Here is a 13,898-nt window from a genome sequence, read left to right on the forward strand (position 1 = left end):
AGGGGGAAAGATGTAGTCTATAATTGACCATCAGAGACGTTGGCCAACATGATCATCTACTACAGGGTTGTTGTTGTGCTGCTTACATATAGTATAATTACAGTACACAGTAGCAGTACTTTAGAGAAGAAACTTTAGATTTGTAGTCAAGTACTTCTTGTACTGTTTTTTTTTTTTTTTTTTTTACTGCGAGACAACCGTCTAAAGAAAGTCTCTTGTCAGAAGACAAAGAAACTACTATAGTATTGCAAAATAAAATAAAAAAGGGCATTACCAACACTAATGCACTTTGGCAGAGGATGTTTTATTTTAACTGTACAGTATACTGTATTGTGTATTCATATTCAATTCGTTGGCATTTGAACTTTTCTAGTGCTTTTAATCTACTGCACACTCTCTTTACAGTAGTGTAATTAAAGTAAACTTTTGCTGTATCTGCACCCCTTTATTTATGTTATAAACTATAATGGACATTGACTTGCAAAATTATTCCCGATTCCCACAAGGGGGTTTTTGTAACAGTATTTTGAATGGAAGTCTGAGATTTATACAAGTTGGTTTGTAGTTTTGAAATTGTGTTTATATTTGTGAGAAAATAGTGAATTGTTTCAAGAATTGTTAGCAATCAAGAAAAACTGTGACCATGTGGTAGGCCCAGTACTTCTTTTACTGTGGTCCAATCTTTCTTGCACACCGAGTGCCATTGTTCAGATCACACAAGAAGGTTACTAATTTTTATTTTCAGCACTCTACTCCTCGTCTACATCTGGTGCACCATGCTGCAACCTGCAAAGGTATGCACAAAACAACAAAAAAGGCATTAAACAATGTTTCACTTGTAGTCATATCTTATTGAAGAATATTTGAAGCCAAAAAGTGGAGAGTGTGTGACCACCATAATGATGTGTTCCTTCTGGTCATAATAAATTCTGCATGTCAAAACATACTTTACATACATCAGCAAAACAAAACATACATCAGCTTCAAATGTTTTTTTTTTCATACCATTCATTCAGGTGTATATGACTGTTCTATTCATGTGTTGTGAAAGGGAAAAAAAATCCAAGATTCTTCAGAAAAAAACAAACACAAAAAAACCTTATGGTTGGTCATTTAATGTTTAAAGTCAGAGTAATAAGTGACAATGTGTTTTTATGTATGAAGTGTTCCTAGAATTTTGGAAGAGAATTACTGTTTTGGAAAAGAATGTTGTGGGAAGAGGTTTTTGTTGGATAAAAAATAAAACACAGCAAACACATTTTTTGTAATATTTAATTTTTTTGTCTGAAATTACAGCAATATATCCATAAATACCTAACTACTACACTCAACAAAGAATATATTACATTACAATGAATTCAAACAAGTACATGAAAGAAAAGAAAAACAAACAAAAAACCCCATGGTTTCACAGCATCTAATATCCTCCATTAAGTTTGGGTGTGACTGTGTGTGCATTGGGCAGGTGTGTATATGCTCTCATCAGGCAGTGGTAGTGCTTCATGTGAAGCAGGTACACACACACACACACACAAAGTGATCACACTGATGGCACGCCTGCTCGGGGTCAGCATAGTCTAAATAAATGGCAAGCAAACTCCTCACCTGTGCTTCAAAGATGCATTTGAGAAACCTCTGTGTTTTAACCTTGCACTAAATTCTGATCAAAAAATGGTGTGTGCGGTCTGTCTATAACTGCATGCTGTATGTGGTACTGCATACACGAGATACATGTGATGTGCAGCACAAGTGATGGAGGTTGGGTTAAGTGGCAGGAAAGCAAACAGGTGTGTCATTCCCAGATTCTACATCATCTAAGTGAATAATATAAAAAGGTAGAAAATTAAAGATATTACAGGCAGTCAGAGTTCATTTAAGGCCCATATTAATGCTTTTGTCAATGACTCATGGTCATGTTAAAATGCATCATTCATAAGCAATGGATATAAAAAAAATAAAATAAATCTTGGCAAACAAGAACGTCTTTTGCGAATTGCGAACTTTTGCAATTTTCCAATTAACTCTCAGCAGGACTGACTTAATTCTTCAACTTGATCAAGCTTTGCTTTCAACATTTTGGCATGCCACCTCTGAAAATTTGGCACAGTAATTGTCAATGGCAAAAATGTTTTGTATATCAAACAAATTATAATTCTTATTGTACAACAACATTTATGGATTTAATTTTTGTGCATGTCAGTTCCTGGCAGACTGTCAACACTTGAGCCCTCTGTGCACACAGGTGAGATCTAGATTTCAGAATATCACATTCTAGTAAAAAACGCACTTTAATTGAATGAAACAGAAATCCAAAAAGAGGCTGCATGCTGCTTCATGATAAAAAAAAAAAAGACAACTCCGTTTAGCAGTCTGGAACTTTGTGAGACGAGTGACCACTAACCAATAATAAAAGACAGTAGATGTCCTGGGTCCTACAATTTCAGTGGGTATGTCATCAGAATGCAGGGCTCAAGTTATCCTGTAAAGCATGGCCTTGAGGGAAAAACGTTGGCAGTACGTCCTGGGGCCATTGCTACTGTAGTTCAGGCAAAAAGGAAGTGATATTATCACTCCACAAGTCCTGAAAGGGTTATTCTGACCAGCAGCAGAGCAAACACTAAAAGTAAACCTTTTAACGCCCAAAAGCATCAATATATTAGAAAAAAAAAAATGGCAGGCTTTTTTTTTTTCTTCCAAAGAATTAAAAACATACAAAATTCTTTTTCCGTTGTTTTGAAATTATTTACAATACAATGCTGAAGCACCTCTTTAAAAAACTTTATTCTAAATCTTGAAATAAAACATTTTCCTTTATTTATTTGATGTTTTTTCCCTTCCCTAGATCATAAAGAGTAGTCTGTCATAACACAGTACCTCCAGATAGTTCTTCAGGTTTTTTTTTGTCTTTAAGTGCATTTCTAGGCGTGACCTCCATGGTAAAGAGATGACAGATGGGCTGAGCTGCATTTCGACTGGCATTCTTCTCTCTCTACGATGCAGTATGGCTGTCCCTGCGAGCTGGAGGCATTCAGAGGCTTTGACGTGTGTTCATGCGTGATTTTGCCCACAGGATGGCATCACAAGGGATGGCAAATTTGTGGGCCAGATCTTCTGTTTCTCACCATCACTATCCAGGCTCTCGGAGTGGCCTGAACATGGGTCTGGGTTTGGGGGTTTGTAAGGGATGTGGGAGGTTGTCTGAGTGGTTGGTCGGTGTCACCTGGGTGGATAGCCCTTGAAGTGACTCCTAGACCAGGGGCTCTGTGGCAGCATCAGGCACTTCTTAAAGTGCTCCAGCTCTGCCTGTAGGTTCTCCCTCTCAGCCGCAAGCTTCTGCTTCTGAGCCATCAGCTCCTACAGAAAAAAATGCACACGTTACCTATGAAACATCATCTGGGGAGGACCAGGTACCTGCTCAGATAGGATGTCTGACAGGATCTGGCGTCCAGGCTGGATCTAATATTTATGGCGTGGAGGCATGACCCGATACATGCGTTACATGGGTATGTACACTCAACAGTATTTGTGCACCGCACTTGGCATTCCCATGAAAGTGATGTAGAGTGATATGAAATAAGAGGACATTAATTCAACAAACTGTAAACACAAGCGGTTATACAGTCAAACCAAAAATTATTCAGACACCAGATATCATTTTTGATATTTTTTTTACTAGTGGGTGCAGGAAACTATAGTTCCTTTATGTAAGTGAGGATTGCAAAATAAAGAAACTGACATACCCAAAAATTCTTCATACAGTGGACTACCAGTAAAATTGATAGAAAATTTGCTCCCAAAAATTATTCAGACACTTTGACCTGACCGAGTTTTGCTTAAATGTTTTTTCTTTAATTGCTACTGCAACCTTTCTATGCCACAGACTGAACAAAATTAAGCATTGCTTGGTAATTGGTTGACCTAAATTTATATCATCTAATTGTGTACAGCTGACAGCTATTCAACCTAATTCATTACATACCTTTCTATCAAAGTTATCTGACATTACCAAGATGAATTTGTTCTGACACTGTTTAACTCTGAGTTCTTGTCATATTTTATTACAATTTTCTAAACTATAGCGAATAAACTGCGATAATGTGAGAAATGTTGAAGGTGTCTGAATAAATGTTGGTTTGACTGTAGGAGACACATCTGAAATGCACGTTAAAATAGAAACAGTAATGTGTCTTGCCTGACCATTGAAAATACATCTTAATATCAGGTAGAAATGGAGTCTAAAAGATGTTAGCATTTGTGTGTTTCTTACCCCCATTGAGTGTGAGAGCTGTTCAGCAGTTAGACTGAGATTATAGTGATGCACTTCCAGCCGTCTGCACTGACTGTGGAGAACTTGTCGCTCAATGCTTTGCTCTAGAGTCAAACAGAGAGAAAGAGAGAGGGAGCGGTAAGACTCCTCTGGTTCTCCCTCTTACATTCAAGAAACCCCTGGCATCACATACACCAACACACCACAACTTAAGGATTTGCAGAGCTACTCTTCTGTTGACCAGAACTATGATATCCATCATGCAACAGTACTGATAGGAACCCAATCTGCTGAACACACATCTTACCTTCTGCATAATCTTGATAAGCTTCAAAGATGGCTTCAATGCCCTGCCACCTAGATGTTGTGGGCTCGTCCTCCTCTGTGTCATCTTCCTCATCCTCAACCTCTTCCTCAGACTCCTCTGTGGAGAGCTCCTGGCGGGAAGGCTGTGGGGGGCAGTGCTGTCCATTGGGCTGCAATGAAGGAGGGTGTGGGTGGGGTTTGGACCGGCCTGGTGTGCTCTGGAGCTCAGGAATGTTATAATGCACAGATGAATCTACTGCGTTGTTCTGTTCTGACATGACCAAGGCACCACCTGATAGAGGAAAAGATGTGTTGATTCTATTAGCTGCTTTTTACACTAAGCCTGACAAGATTGTCAGTTAAAATGAAACCTAATGTACAGTATTTCAATTTATGCAAAATGTTCTCTGGGAATCACACCATGGGTTTTGCGTCGCTAATTCCATTCTCTAGTGTTTCCCAACCCTGTTGCTGAAGACACAACAACAGTGCACATTTTCAGACCCTTCTTGGTCAAATACACCTGATTCAACTCATTAGCTTATTAGTAAAGAGATCAAGACCTGAAATGGAGTCCGATAAGGGAGACATCCGTAATGTGTCCTGTTGGTGTACTTCCAGGAACAGGTTTGAGAAACACTGCTCTACCAGTTTGAGAATCCTAGCATAAATGGCACTACCAGGTATCCTAGAAGGCAGCTTAATAATGTTTCCTACCTTATGCAACAGTCTCTGCATCTATGATCCCTTTAAATGTTGCCTACATAAGAATTTGAAACAAAGCTATTTTCATTGTGTAATGCATAGGCCATTTCTATTTTATTCATTCAGGAAACATTTAAGTTTTTCAGTCTTGTGTCTAGCATTTCTGACAGATTATAAGCAAACCGGTATGTACTCACAAGCTACTTATTTGGTATCGATACCTGTAAATAATATCTATATTAAAATTATATTAATACAAAATGTGGGTTTTTGCATGACTTTCAAATGTTTTAAGTACATTTAATACAGTTTGATTAATTTGTTATTAATGGCCAGTATGTGTCATTTAGATGTGATTTGTTTTAAATAGAATCACATACATAATCAGTATTAGTATTGTTAAAATTGTATCAAAAAGTATAGAATTTTATCAAATTAAAAAAAGTTTGATATCACCCATCCCTAGAAGGTTCTCGAGAGTGGCTGCACAAGCACTGATGACAAAACAGCTGATTCACAATTGGCCAGATTGACCAGTCACAGGTGTTTAGCGTTTATTCTAGTTATTTTGTGTAATTATGCACTACTCTAGGCCGTTTTGTAGTATAAATAGTGATTAGCGTGTTTACACTGAAAATAAAAAAAAATGAAAAGTGCACTTTAAATACCTGGATGACACTTTTAATTAACCTCATCTCATCCATTTCATCGGTATTGAAATAAGCAAACACTGCACAAGTGTCATTATGAGAAGCAGAAAGTGTCAGACTTGGCGCACCGATATCAACTTATCAACTTATTATCTGGGCATTTCAAAACGTGAACATTTCTAGATACCTTGTTTTCTGAATTATTACGACTTTCAGAATGAACATTACCTTCTTTTCCATTGATCGGTTAAATTTTACAACACTGTGTGCGTTTCTTGTGTAAAAATTTTGTCTGCTTTTCACATTGATCTGAACAAAAGCAGCAGATGGGCAGAATAAAAATGCAAATTCACTTTCTGACTGTAGTTGGCGCTTATGGAACAGAAGAAATACAGTTGTTAGAATGGCTACCTTTGTACACAAAGCAGCCCTGTGCAAGTGCAACGAAACATCTGTTTCTGACACCTGTTTGTCATGAAGAAGAAAGGAAGCCACAGTATTTACATGTATTCAAACAGCCATTCAGATCTTTGTATTTGCTTTGGCGTTTATTATACATGTAAAAATGCCTTTTTTTCCCCCAAACACTTGCTTACACTCACATATTTTTGCATTTTAATCTGTACTGAAAACATGCCAGTTCAAAAAATATTATTCTCTATTATTATTATTATTATTCTCTTATAATTTTCAAAACCCAATGGCAGGTGTTTTTGCTTTATTAAAGGATTAATTTCACTAATCTTTGATACATTTCTCTGAGTGGTTAAACGAATGGTCAATAAGTACATTTAAAAATTCTGCTTAAAGGACACCTATTATGCAAAATCTACTTTTACATGGTGCTTGGACATAAATTTGTGTGTGTGAACATAACCACCCTACAATGATAAAAATCCACCCACTCCTTTTTTAATCCCCATTAAACTAAATCACTAGGCATGCTGTTTTGATTCTCTAAGCAATATGACATCACATTGCCACGGGGGCTAACTGACAATCCTGCATTTCCATAGTTTCCACCTTCAGCGATTGTACACTGTCCTCCATTTTCTCCGCGCTTGAGCAGCTGTAATGTCATCAATGTCTTGTAAGCTATCCCAGGTGCTCTGTGTTTAAATTAGGGCTGCACGATAAATCGCATGCGATATTTAACGCGCATCTTGTCAGTAAAGCCATTCTGTAATCAGCGGTAAATTTCCATCACGTGCGTGCTTTCACATTGAGCAGCATTAACTACACAGAGCCGTTGTTCACTGACGAGCTGCGCAAAACCACGTTCATATTCGCGCGATTTTTTGCGCAGCTCGTCTGTAAACAACGGTTCTGTGTAGTTAATGCTGCTCAATGTGAAAGCACGCACATGATGGAGATTTACCGCTGATTACAGAACCGGCTTTCTGACAAGATGCGCGTTAAATATCGCATGCGATTTATCGTGCAGCCCTAGTTTAAATGTAAGACTGAACATAAGTCTTCATTTTCTCCCAACATCTGAGCCACTGTGGAATACTTCTATTTTTCAAGGTAATGCACCTAAATACATCTATGTCTGCGCAAATAATTTCACTCCAGACTGCTTTGTGAATGTAGTTATAGTGCTTAGCTAACATTTTAACCGTATTTGTATGGGTACGTTATCTAAGTATTGTAATTGATCAGCGCCGCGCTTGTGAGATTAGTTCTCTCCTGTAACATTGTGCTGTTGTGCAATTGTGCACAATTGTGCAACAGAGAGACGTATACACTATGCCCTCTTCTGAAGAGGGGGTGGGAATATGCAGTTCATTTGCATTTAAAGTGATATTCACAAAAACTGCTCTTTTGTAGACACGCCCCAAAAATGACCTTTTCCAGATGTTATAATAAATGATCTGTGGGGTATTTTGAGCTGAAACTTCACAGACACATTCTGGGGACACCCAAGACAAATATAACATCTTGTAAAAAGGGGCATACTAGGTGGTCTTTAAGTAAATATATCTTCATATTTATGTCTTAAAATATAAATATACTGAGTAAGACAATTTGTTGTGGTATGTCACACACATATAACACGTATGTCGCAGAACACTGGCTGTTTGTGTTCATTCAGATGCAGCTAAATTAAGCTTGTTCAGACTTGTCTTTTGCTGTGAAATCTGATATCTCCCATGCATGTTTGTGTGCACACAAAACACATTTTGTTTGTTCCAATCTAACTTCCCTTCTCTCCTGCAACAACATCTCTTCTCTGATGATGTATACACTGGAGCAAGGGACACTCAAATGAGATCGCAGCAATAGCAAACGAGAACAATCCAATCAATTCTCAATAAACAAAATGTCCCACCCTACATTTTTTCTTGTTCAAGAAGTCATTTCACTCAGATATGTCACAAAAAGAAAGAAAAGACTATCACAACTTTCATTTTTAATGGTGACTTTAAGTTAGTGGTTAAGTATGTAAACAATGAAATAACAGAATCTTAAAGAGAATTTGAACTGCTAATTACCTTTACTCTTCTGCAGGGCTTTTTGGGTGGACTGCAGTACTGATTCATGGAACTGCTGGGCAAACTCCTCAGCAATGAAACTCTCCCAGGGTTTGGTCTTTCCGTTGACATTAACAGAACTTTCTTTAGTGAACGGGGGCTGTCGCACACTGTTCAGCAGACTAGAGCTCTTGCCTGGGATGTGATCATTGACTCGACATTTGTCAGGTAATGCAGCAGGCAAGGAAGAGTCTTTCAGTCTTAAGGGATCTGAGAGAGATCTGTGCTGATCCAAGTGCGAGAGGGGTTCTGCTTGGGGTTGGGACACAGACACAGAGGGGGAGGGACTGGGAGGCCGTCCATTCAGCAGCTCATCAGAATGGACTGGAGACTGAGACGACAGGTCTGCAAAATAAATAAATAAATAACTACAATAATCTAATGTTTGCAGGTTAGTGTATTCATGAACATAGCAAAACATCAAACAGGCTCTCGACCAGAGTGGACTGAAGGGATTTTGAAGCTATCATGAGGAGTATTTTGTACATCCCTGACAGTGTAACACAGATGCTGTGCATCTCCTGAGGGTCATCCACACAGTAAAACACTCATTACATGCTGTGGTAATTAGCTGAGAAAACAGACAGTGATGAACATCTGGAGCTGTCAGCTGCTTTCACACACTGACAACACTCCACACTGTGTGCACACACACAACACGACTCACTGCATGGACAAACACACATGTGCACACACACACACACACACACACACACACAGATCAGTGTGAACTGACCTGAGCATAGGGCTGCAGGGCTCCTGCACAGCGGGTGAGGGTTGTGTCTGATGCTGTCTAGAGTCACGCTCTTTTGTTTTATGGCCTTCAACAACTTCTCAACCCTCTCATTATCTGAAACACAGGAAGAAAAAAAAGAGTAAGAAAGACAGACATATATTAATGTTACAGCTTGTGATAGTATATTCTTGTATGTTTGCTGCCAATAGATCTGAGGTGAGAGCAACACTGCTTTACACTTGGTCCTCATCAAGGCTTCTATCACCCCTTGCCAGTCCTGCTTCAAATTGTATTATACGACTCTGAAGTAAGCTCTAGTGTGAAAATGTCCAGATTAAAAAAAAAATAATAATAAAATAAAAATAAAACCCGGAGCATCAATATGAACACAACAGACAGCACGAGTACCTCTTCTCTGCTGCTGAGTGACGTGGTTGAGGCTGAAGATGGTGAGGAAGCATTTCTTTTCCTCAAGCTCAGGGCTGTTGTTCATGTCCTCTGGGGTGAAGCGGGTTATTAGGGGGGCAGGAGTAGGCCGCTTGGTCTGAACAGCTGGCGGGGAAAGACTCCTCTCTCTCAGCATGCGCCTCCTCTTCCTCCTCTTCACCTCCATCATTTCCTCCCGACGGGCCAGAGTCGTCAGGTCAAACATCTGCAGAAACTCCACCTTCTGTAGGAAGAGAGGGTTTTTCTCAATAAATACTGATTTACTGGGACAAGGTCATTAGAGTCATAGAAGGAATCATCAAAAATCCAAAAATCTACACAAAGCAGCAATATTTACAAACATTTGATAACTATAGTAGTAATGCATGAGACTGTGGCGATTCACCTCAGTGGAATCATCTAGTTTGAGTGGTGGCTGTTCTGCGACCCTCCTGAGATGAGCTCGCACCTCTTCCTCGTCACTCTCATCATAAGAGTCGTCCAGCTCATAGTAATAACCTGAAAAAGATATCACTGAACACTCAACAGCTCTTAGAAATGACCTACAAATGATGTAAGCTTGACTCACTGGATAAAAATGGTACAAATAAAGCCCAAAGTATACTCCATTTTTGACTTAGCATCAAACACTCAGCCTATGAAAATACATTCCAATTGATAATGTGAACAAACCCACTAGAAACTAGAGGTTGACCGAAGTATCAGTTTTGCTGATTAATCGACAGTGATAGTTGATTGCTGGAACTCTTGGCTATTGGCAAAAATCCATGCTGATAGTTTTCTGGGTTGCGTCCATTGCTGGAGTGGCTGAGAAGGGTCTGCTGTCATTATACAGTGCGAGAGCGGCCTGTAGAGGTGGAAATCACTGACACCTCGTGTTGTTTGTTTTGACACATGAGGCTGTGCAGATGTGGATTTAAAAGCAGCCATGGAAAATCCTGCCATGCCACAGAGCGCCATTCACATAGTTTTCCATTAAATTACATTTGTCCCAAATCGCTGTCAATGTACATAATGACTTCACCACAGGCTGTAAAATTGTGCATTTTCAGTCAAACATTTGTCTTTCTGTGGCTCTAATAAAGTCTGCATGCTTGATATAGAGCAGGGGTGCCCAACCCTGTTCTTGGAGATCTACCTTCCTGCAGAGTTCAATCTCCAGGAACAGGGTTGGGCACCCCTTATATAGAGAGCTGTAATATAAATCATGCTATCTCTTTCCGTTTGCTCTGTTAATTTAAACACCAAACTTAAAACTCATCTATACTGCTTTATTCATTCTTGAAGTAAACTTTTTCCCATTTGTTAATTTAAATAAACCACTAGACCACTGCCTGAATTGAACGCAACGTACACCGGTGTGTGTGTGTGATAACCTGCTAGTTTTTCCTGTTTACACTTGGCATTAACATGCGATCACCGTGATCCGATAAAGCAGATCGGATCATCAGTCAATCAGGACACGGCGTGTTTACACTTGGCAACATCAGCTGACTTCTCTATCTGGATAACCGATCGGATCTGTCTTTCCCGCGCAATATTTAAATAAGTCTGCAGAGAATGGCCCGGTGCAAAGTCAACCTGAAGTGGTGGGTTTTCTTTTGAAAATAATTTTCAGTCGCAGGACATTTCTCGCTAGCGCTCCACTCGGGTGTTCTCCGTCTTTCTTCTGACAGTTCGCGAGAGAGGGGGCGGTGTTTTGCATGATGTCGACCTGCGAATGCAGACACGATGGATGGATTGTGTTTACATTACACTGAGATCCGATCACAATGCGTCCTCGACTACCTCTGGAGCAGGACACGCTGATCGGATAACATTCTGATCAGAAGCACGTTTACACTTGTCTTTTCAATGTGTATGTGGACAACATTCGGATACAGGTCGCATGTTAATGCCAAGTGTAAACGCAGCCCTAGATGCAGCGCTGCGTTTTTGCCTGGTGTGCGACTGACATATTTCGTTATTTTGATTAGAGCATCATCAAGTGTTCTAGAATAGAAGCAGTTAAATTGTGAGAGTAAACATACAATATCCATATGTATGTAATTTCAATGCAATGGCCTTTGTGTAGATATTTAAAGGTTTAAAGATCTTAAAGCATAACTTTGAAATGAAATGGTAACACTTTATAATAAGACTCTAATTGTAACATTAAGATGAATGAAAGCTGTATAATTATTGTTCCTCGTTAGAGTTTCAACATTTACTATTACTAATACATTTTTAAATTTTTAAAGTTTCTTCTGCTAACATTAGTTAATAAACTATGAACTAACTTCAATGATCAATATAATAATTAATATTAATATTTTTATTCATTTACAAAGTATGGTTCTGGTTCTGTCGACCTCTACTAGAAACTTTTCCTTTTGTTGTTCCATCTCCTCTGTTTCTTTATTAACTGTAAAACAACAGCCCAGGCCAGTTTGAGGAAACTAATTAGTGCAAAAAAAAAAAACAAGACCATGTGACCATGTGGTTAGAAAAATTGTGCATACAGTGAGTGAACTATGCCAATGATGACATTTATGTCACATGCACTTTACACATTCTCTTTTGTACATGTAAAAACCAAAGTATACTTTGGCCTTAATCTGCAGATATATGGCCATTTAAAAAAAAAAATTATTGGCTAATCATGCAATTAAAAGAAGTATTCGCTATCCAAAAATAATGTAGTATTTAGCAACTGAAAATGTATCACACCTTGTATGTAGGCTCTCCAGCTCTCAGCACCAGTATATCAGTATATAGATAGTATATATAGATATAGATATCAGCACCAGTTTTTACAAAAACAATAATCATTGGGATGATAATTTTTCTGGGCTGTGTGAACATTTTTAGCATTTGATGACAGGCACAGTTAACTACTTACCTTTCTCTCTGGCTTCTCTGCGTCTTTTCTCCTCCAAGTCAAGTTTGCTGACAGCTTGTCTGTTCTGCTGCAGGAACTCATCGTACACTAACATGGCATCTGGTGCAAGACGTGAATGCCCCTGGAGGCTCTTAAAACACCCGCTGGACTTCAGGCCTGCACTCAGCTCTCCATATGGCCCTGACATACTCAGTGGTGCCCTCTGATGATTCAGGAAGCTATGGGTGGATTTTTCCAGCTCCACTAGGAAAGTGTTGGACTCAGAGAACCCACTGGGCTGGATGGGAGGATATTTATCCAGACTGTCCCTTTTCCGAGATCCCTCTTCCAGCTTTTCAGAGTTATAATGGCGTTCATGTTTGGACGGGGGTAGGGAAAGCCGACTAACATCATAGTGACCCAGACTCTGGGGCTCATGCAAGGTGCGTCTAGAGTCGGTGGAGGTCTCGATAAGCGATGCAGGGTTCCAAAGTGTGGTTGGTGGTGGGGGAGCGTGGTCTTTGTGCTGTTGTTTTGGGGAGATGAGAGGGGGCGGAGCTCCCAGGAGAGGATGGGCATCTCTGTCTCTCTCACGATCTCTGCTGTTGGGCTCGTGATGGTTTGGTATAGGTCTAAAAGAGGAAATAAATTTCCCAGTCTTTGTTAGCTCTGACTTTTGCAATGAAACAAAACTGTCCCAAGGTTTTGCAACCTAAACTTAACTCATTTGTATCAGTACTTCGTACACTGTAGATGATGTTAACATGTGAATCACTCTTTGAAGTCAACTGGATTTAAACCAATTCTGACACCCCAACCAAAAACACTAGACTCGAAACAAGAGGACTCAGCAATTTTATTCCACCCCCAACCATTCCAACAGTTTTCACCTGATGTCCAATTGCTCCTGATTTATGATTTTATCACCACCCATATCTGCTTTTCCATGATCCAGCATTTCTATTTTTCCTAGATGACACCTGTTAATGCAGCTCAATAATTGAATTACTGTAATAATAAAAAAAAAATTAAGTGTGACCTCTTGTATATTGTAGGCTGAATTTTTGTCATTAAAGAACACATATGTTGTCGGCGCTGATAGCCTTGTGGGCAGCGCGCTGACAGCGCTTTTGCACTACGGGCGTCCCGAGTTCAAATCCTCACTTGAGGACCTTTACCGATCCCACCCCCTATCTCTCTCCCAATTTGCTTCCTGTCAGTTCTGATCTGTCTCGTCATAATGAAGGCAAAAATGCCAAAAAAGAACAAAAAAGTCAGTATTGTATCTGGTCGGTATTGAAAAGTCCATTTTGAATTTTACGCAAAATGCGATATCCGCCGAGTTATTCTGTCATGTTTTCTCCCTTTTTTTCCAAACCGCGACAAATGCCAG

At 39.4% G+C, this 13,898-nt stretch overlaps 1 protein-coding gene across 3 annotated transcripts in view; it reads right to left on the reverse strand.

The window, feature by feature from the left end:
- Positions 1–2,769: 2,769 nt before the first annotated feature.
- Positions 2,770–13,898, reverse strand: part of LOC107719882 (genetic suppressor element 1-like) — a 213,847-nt gene continuing 202,718 nt past the window's right edge. For all 3 annotated transcript variants that reach the window (XM_016527424.1, XM_016527423.1, XM_016527425.1), the window contains 8 exons: positions 12,527–13,137; positions 10,031–10,143; positions 9,607–9,868; positions 9,199–9,312; positions 8,424–8,807; positions 4,575–4,865; positions 4,268–4,371; positions 2,770–3,354 (listed from right to left, as the gene is read on the reverse strand). In XM_016527424.1, coding sequence (XP_016382910.1) covers positions 3,217–3,354; positions 4,268–4,371; positions 4,575–4,865; positions 8,424–8,807; positions 9,199–9,312; positions 9,607–9,868; positions 10,031–10,143; positions 12,527–13,137 — 2,017 coding nt within the window. In that variant the 3' untranslated portion in view covers positions 2,770–3,216. The remainder of the gene's footprint in view (positions 3,355–4,267; positions 4,372–4,574; positions 4,866–8,423; positions 8,808–9,198; positions 9,313–9,606; positions 9,869–10,030; positions 10,144–12,526; positions 13,138–13,898) is intronic.

This window comes from Sinocyclocheilus rhinocerous, unplaced genomic scaffold (assembly GCF_001515625.1).
Source record: "Sinocyclocheilus rhinocerous isolate Xijiao unplaced genomic scaffold, SAMN03320098_v1.1 scaffold1593, whole genome shotgun sequence".
Lineage (NCBI taxonomy): Eukaryota > Metazoa > Chordata > Actinopteri > Cypriniformes > Cyprinidae > Sinocyclocheilus > Sinocyclocheilus rhinocerous.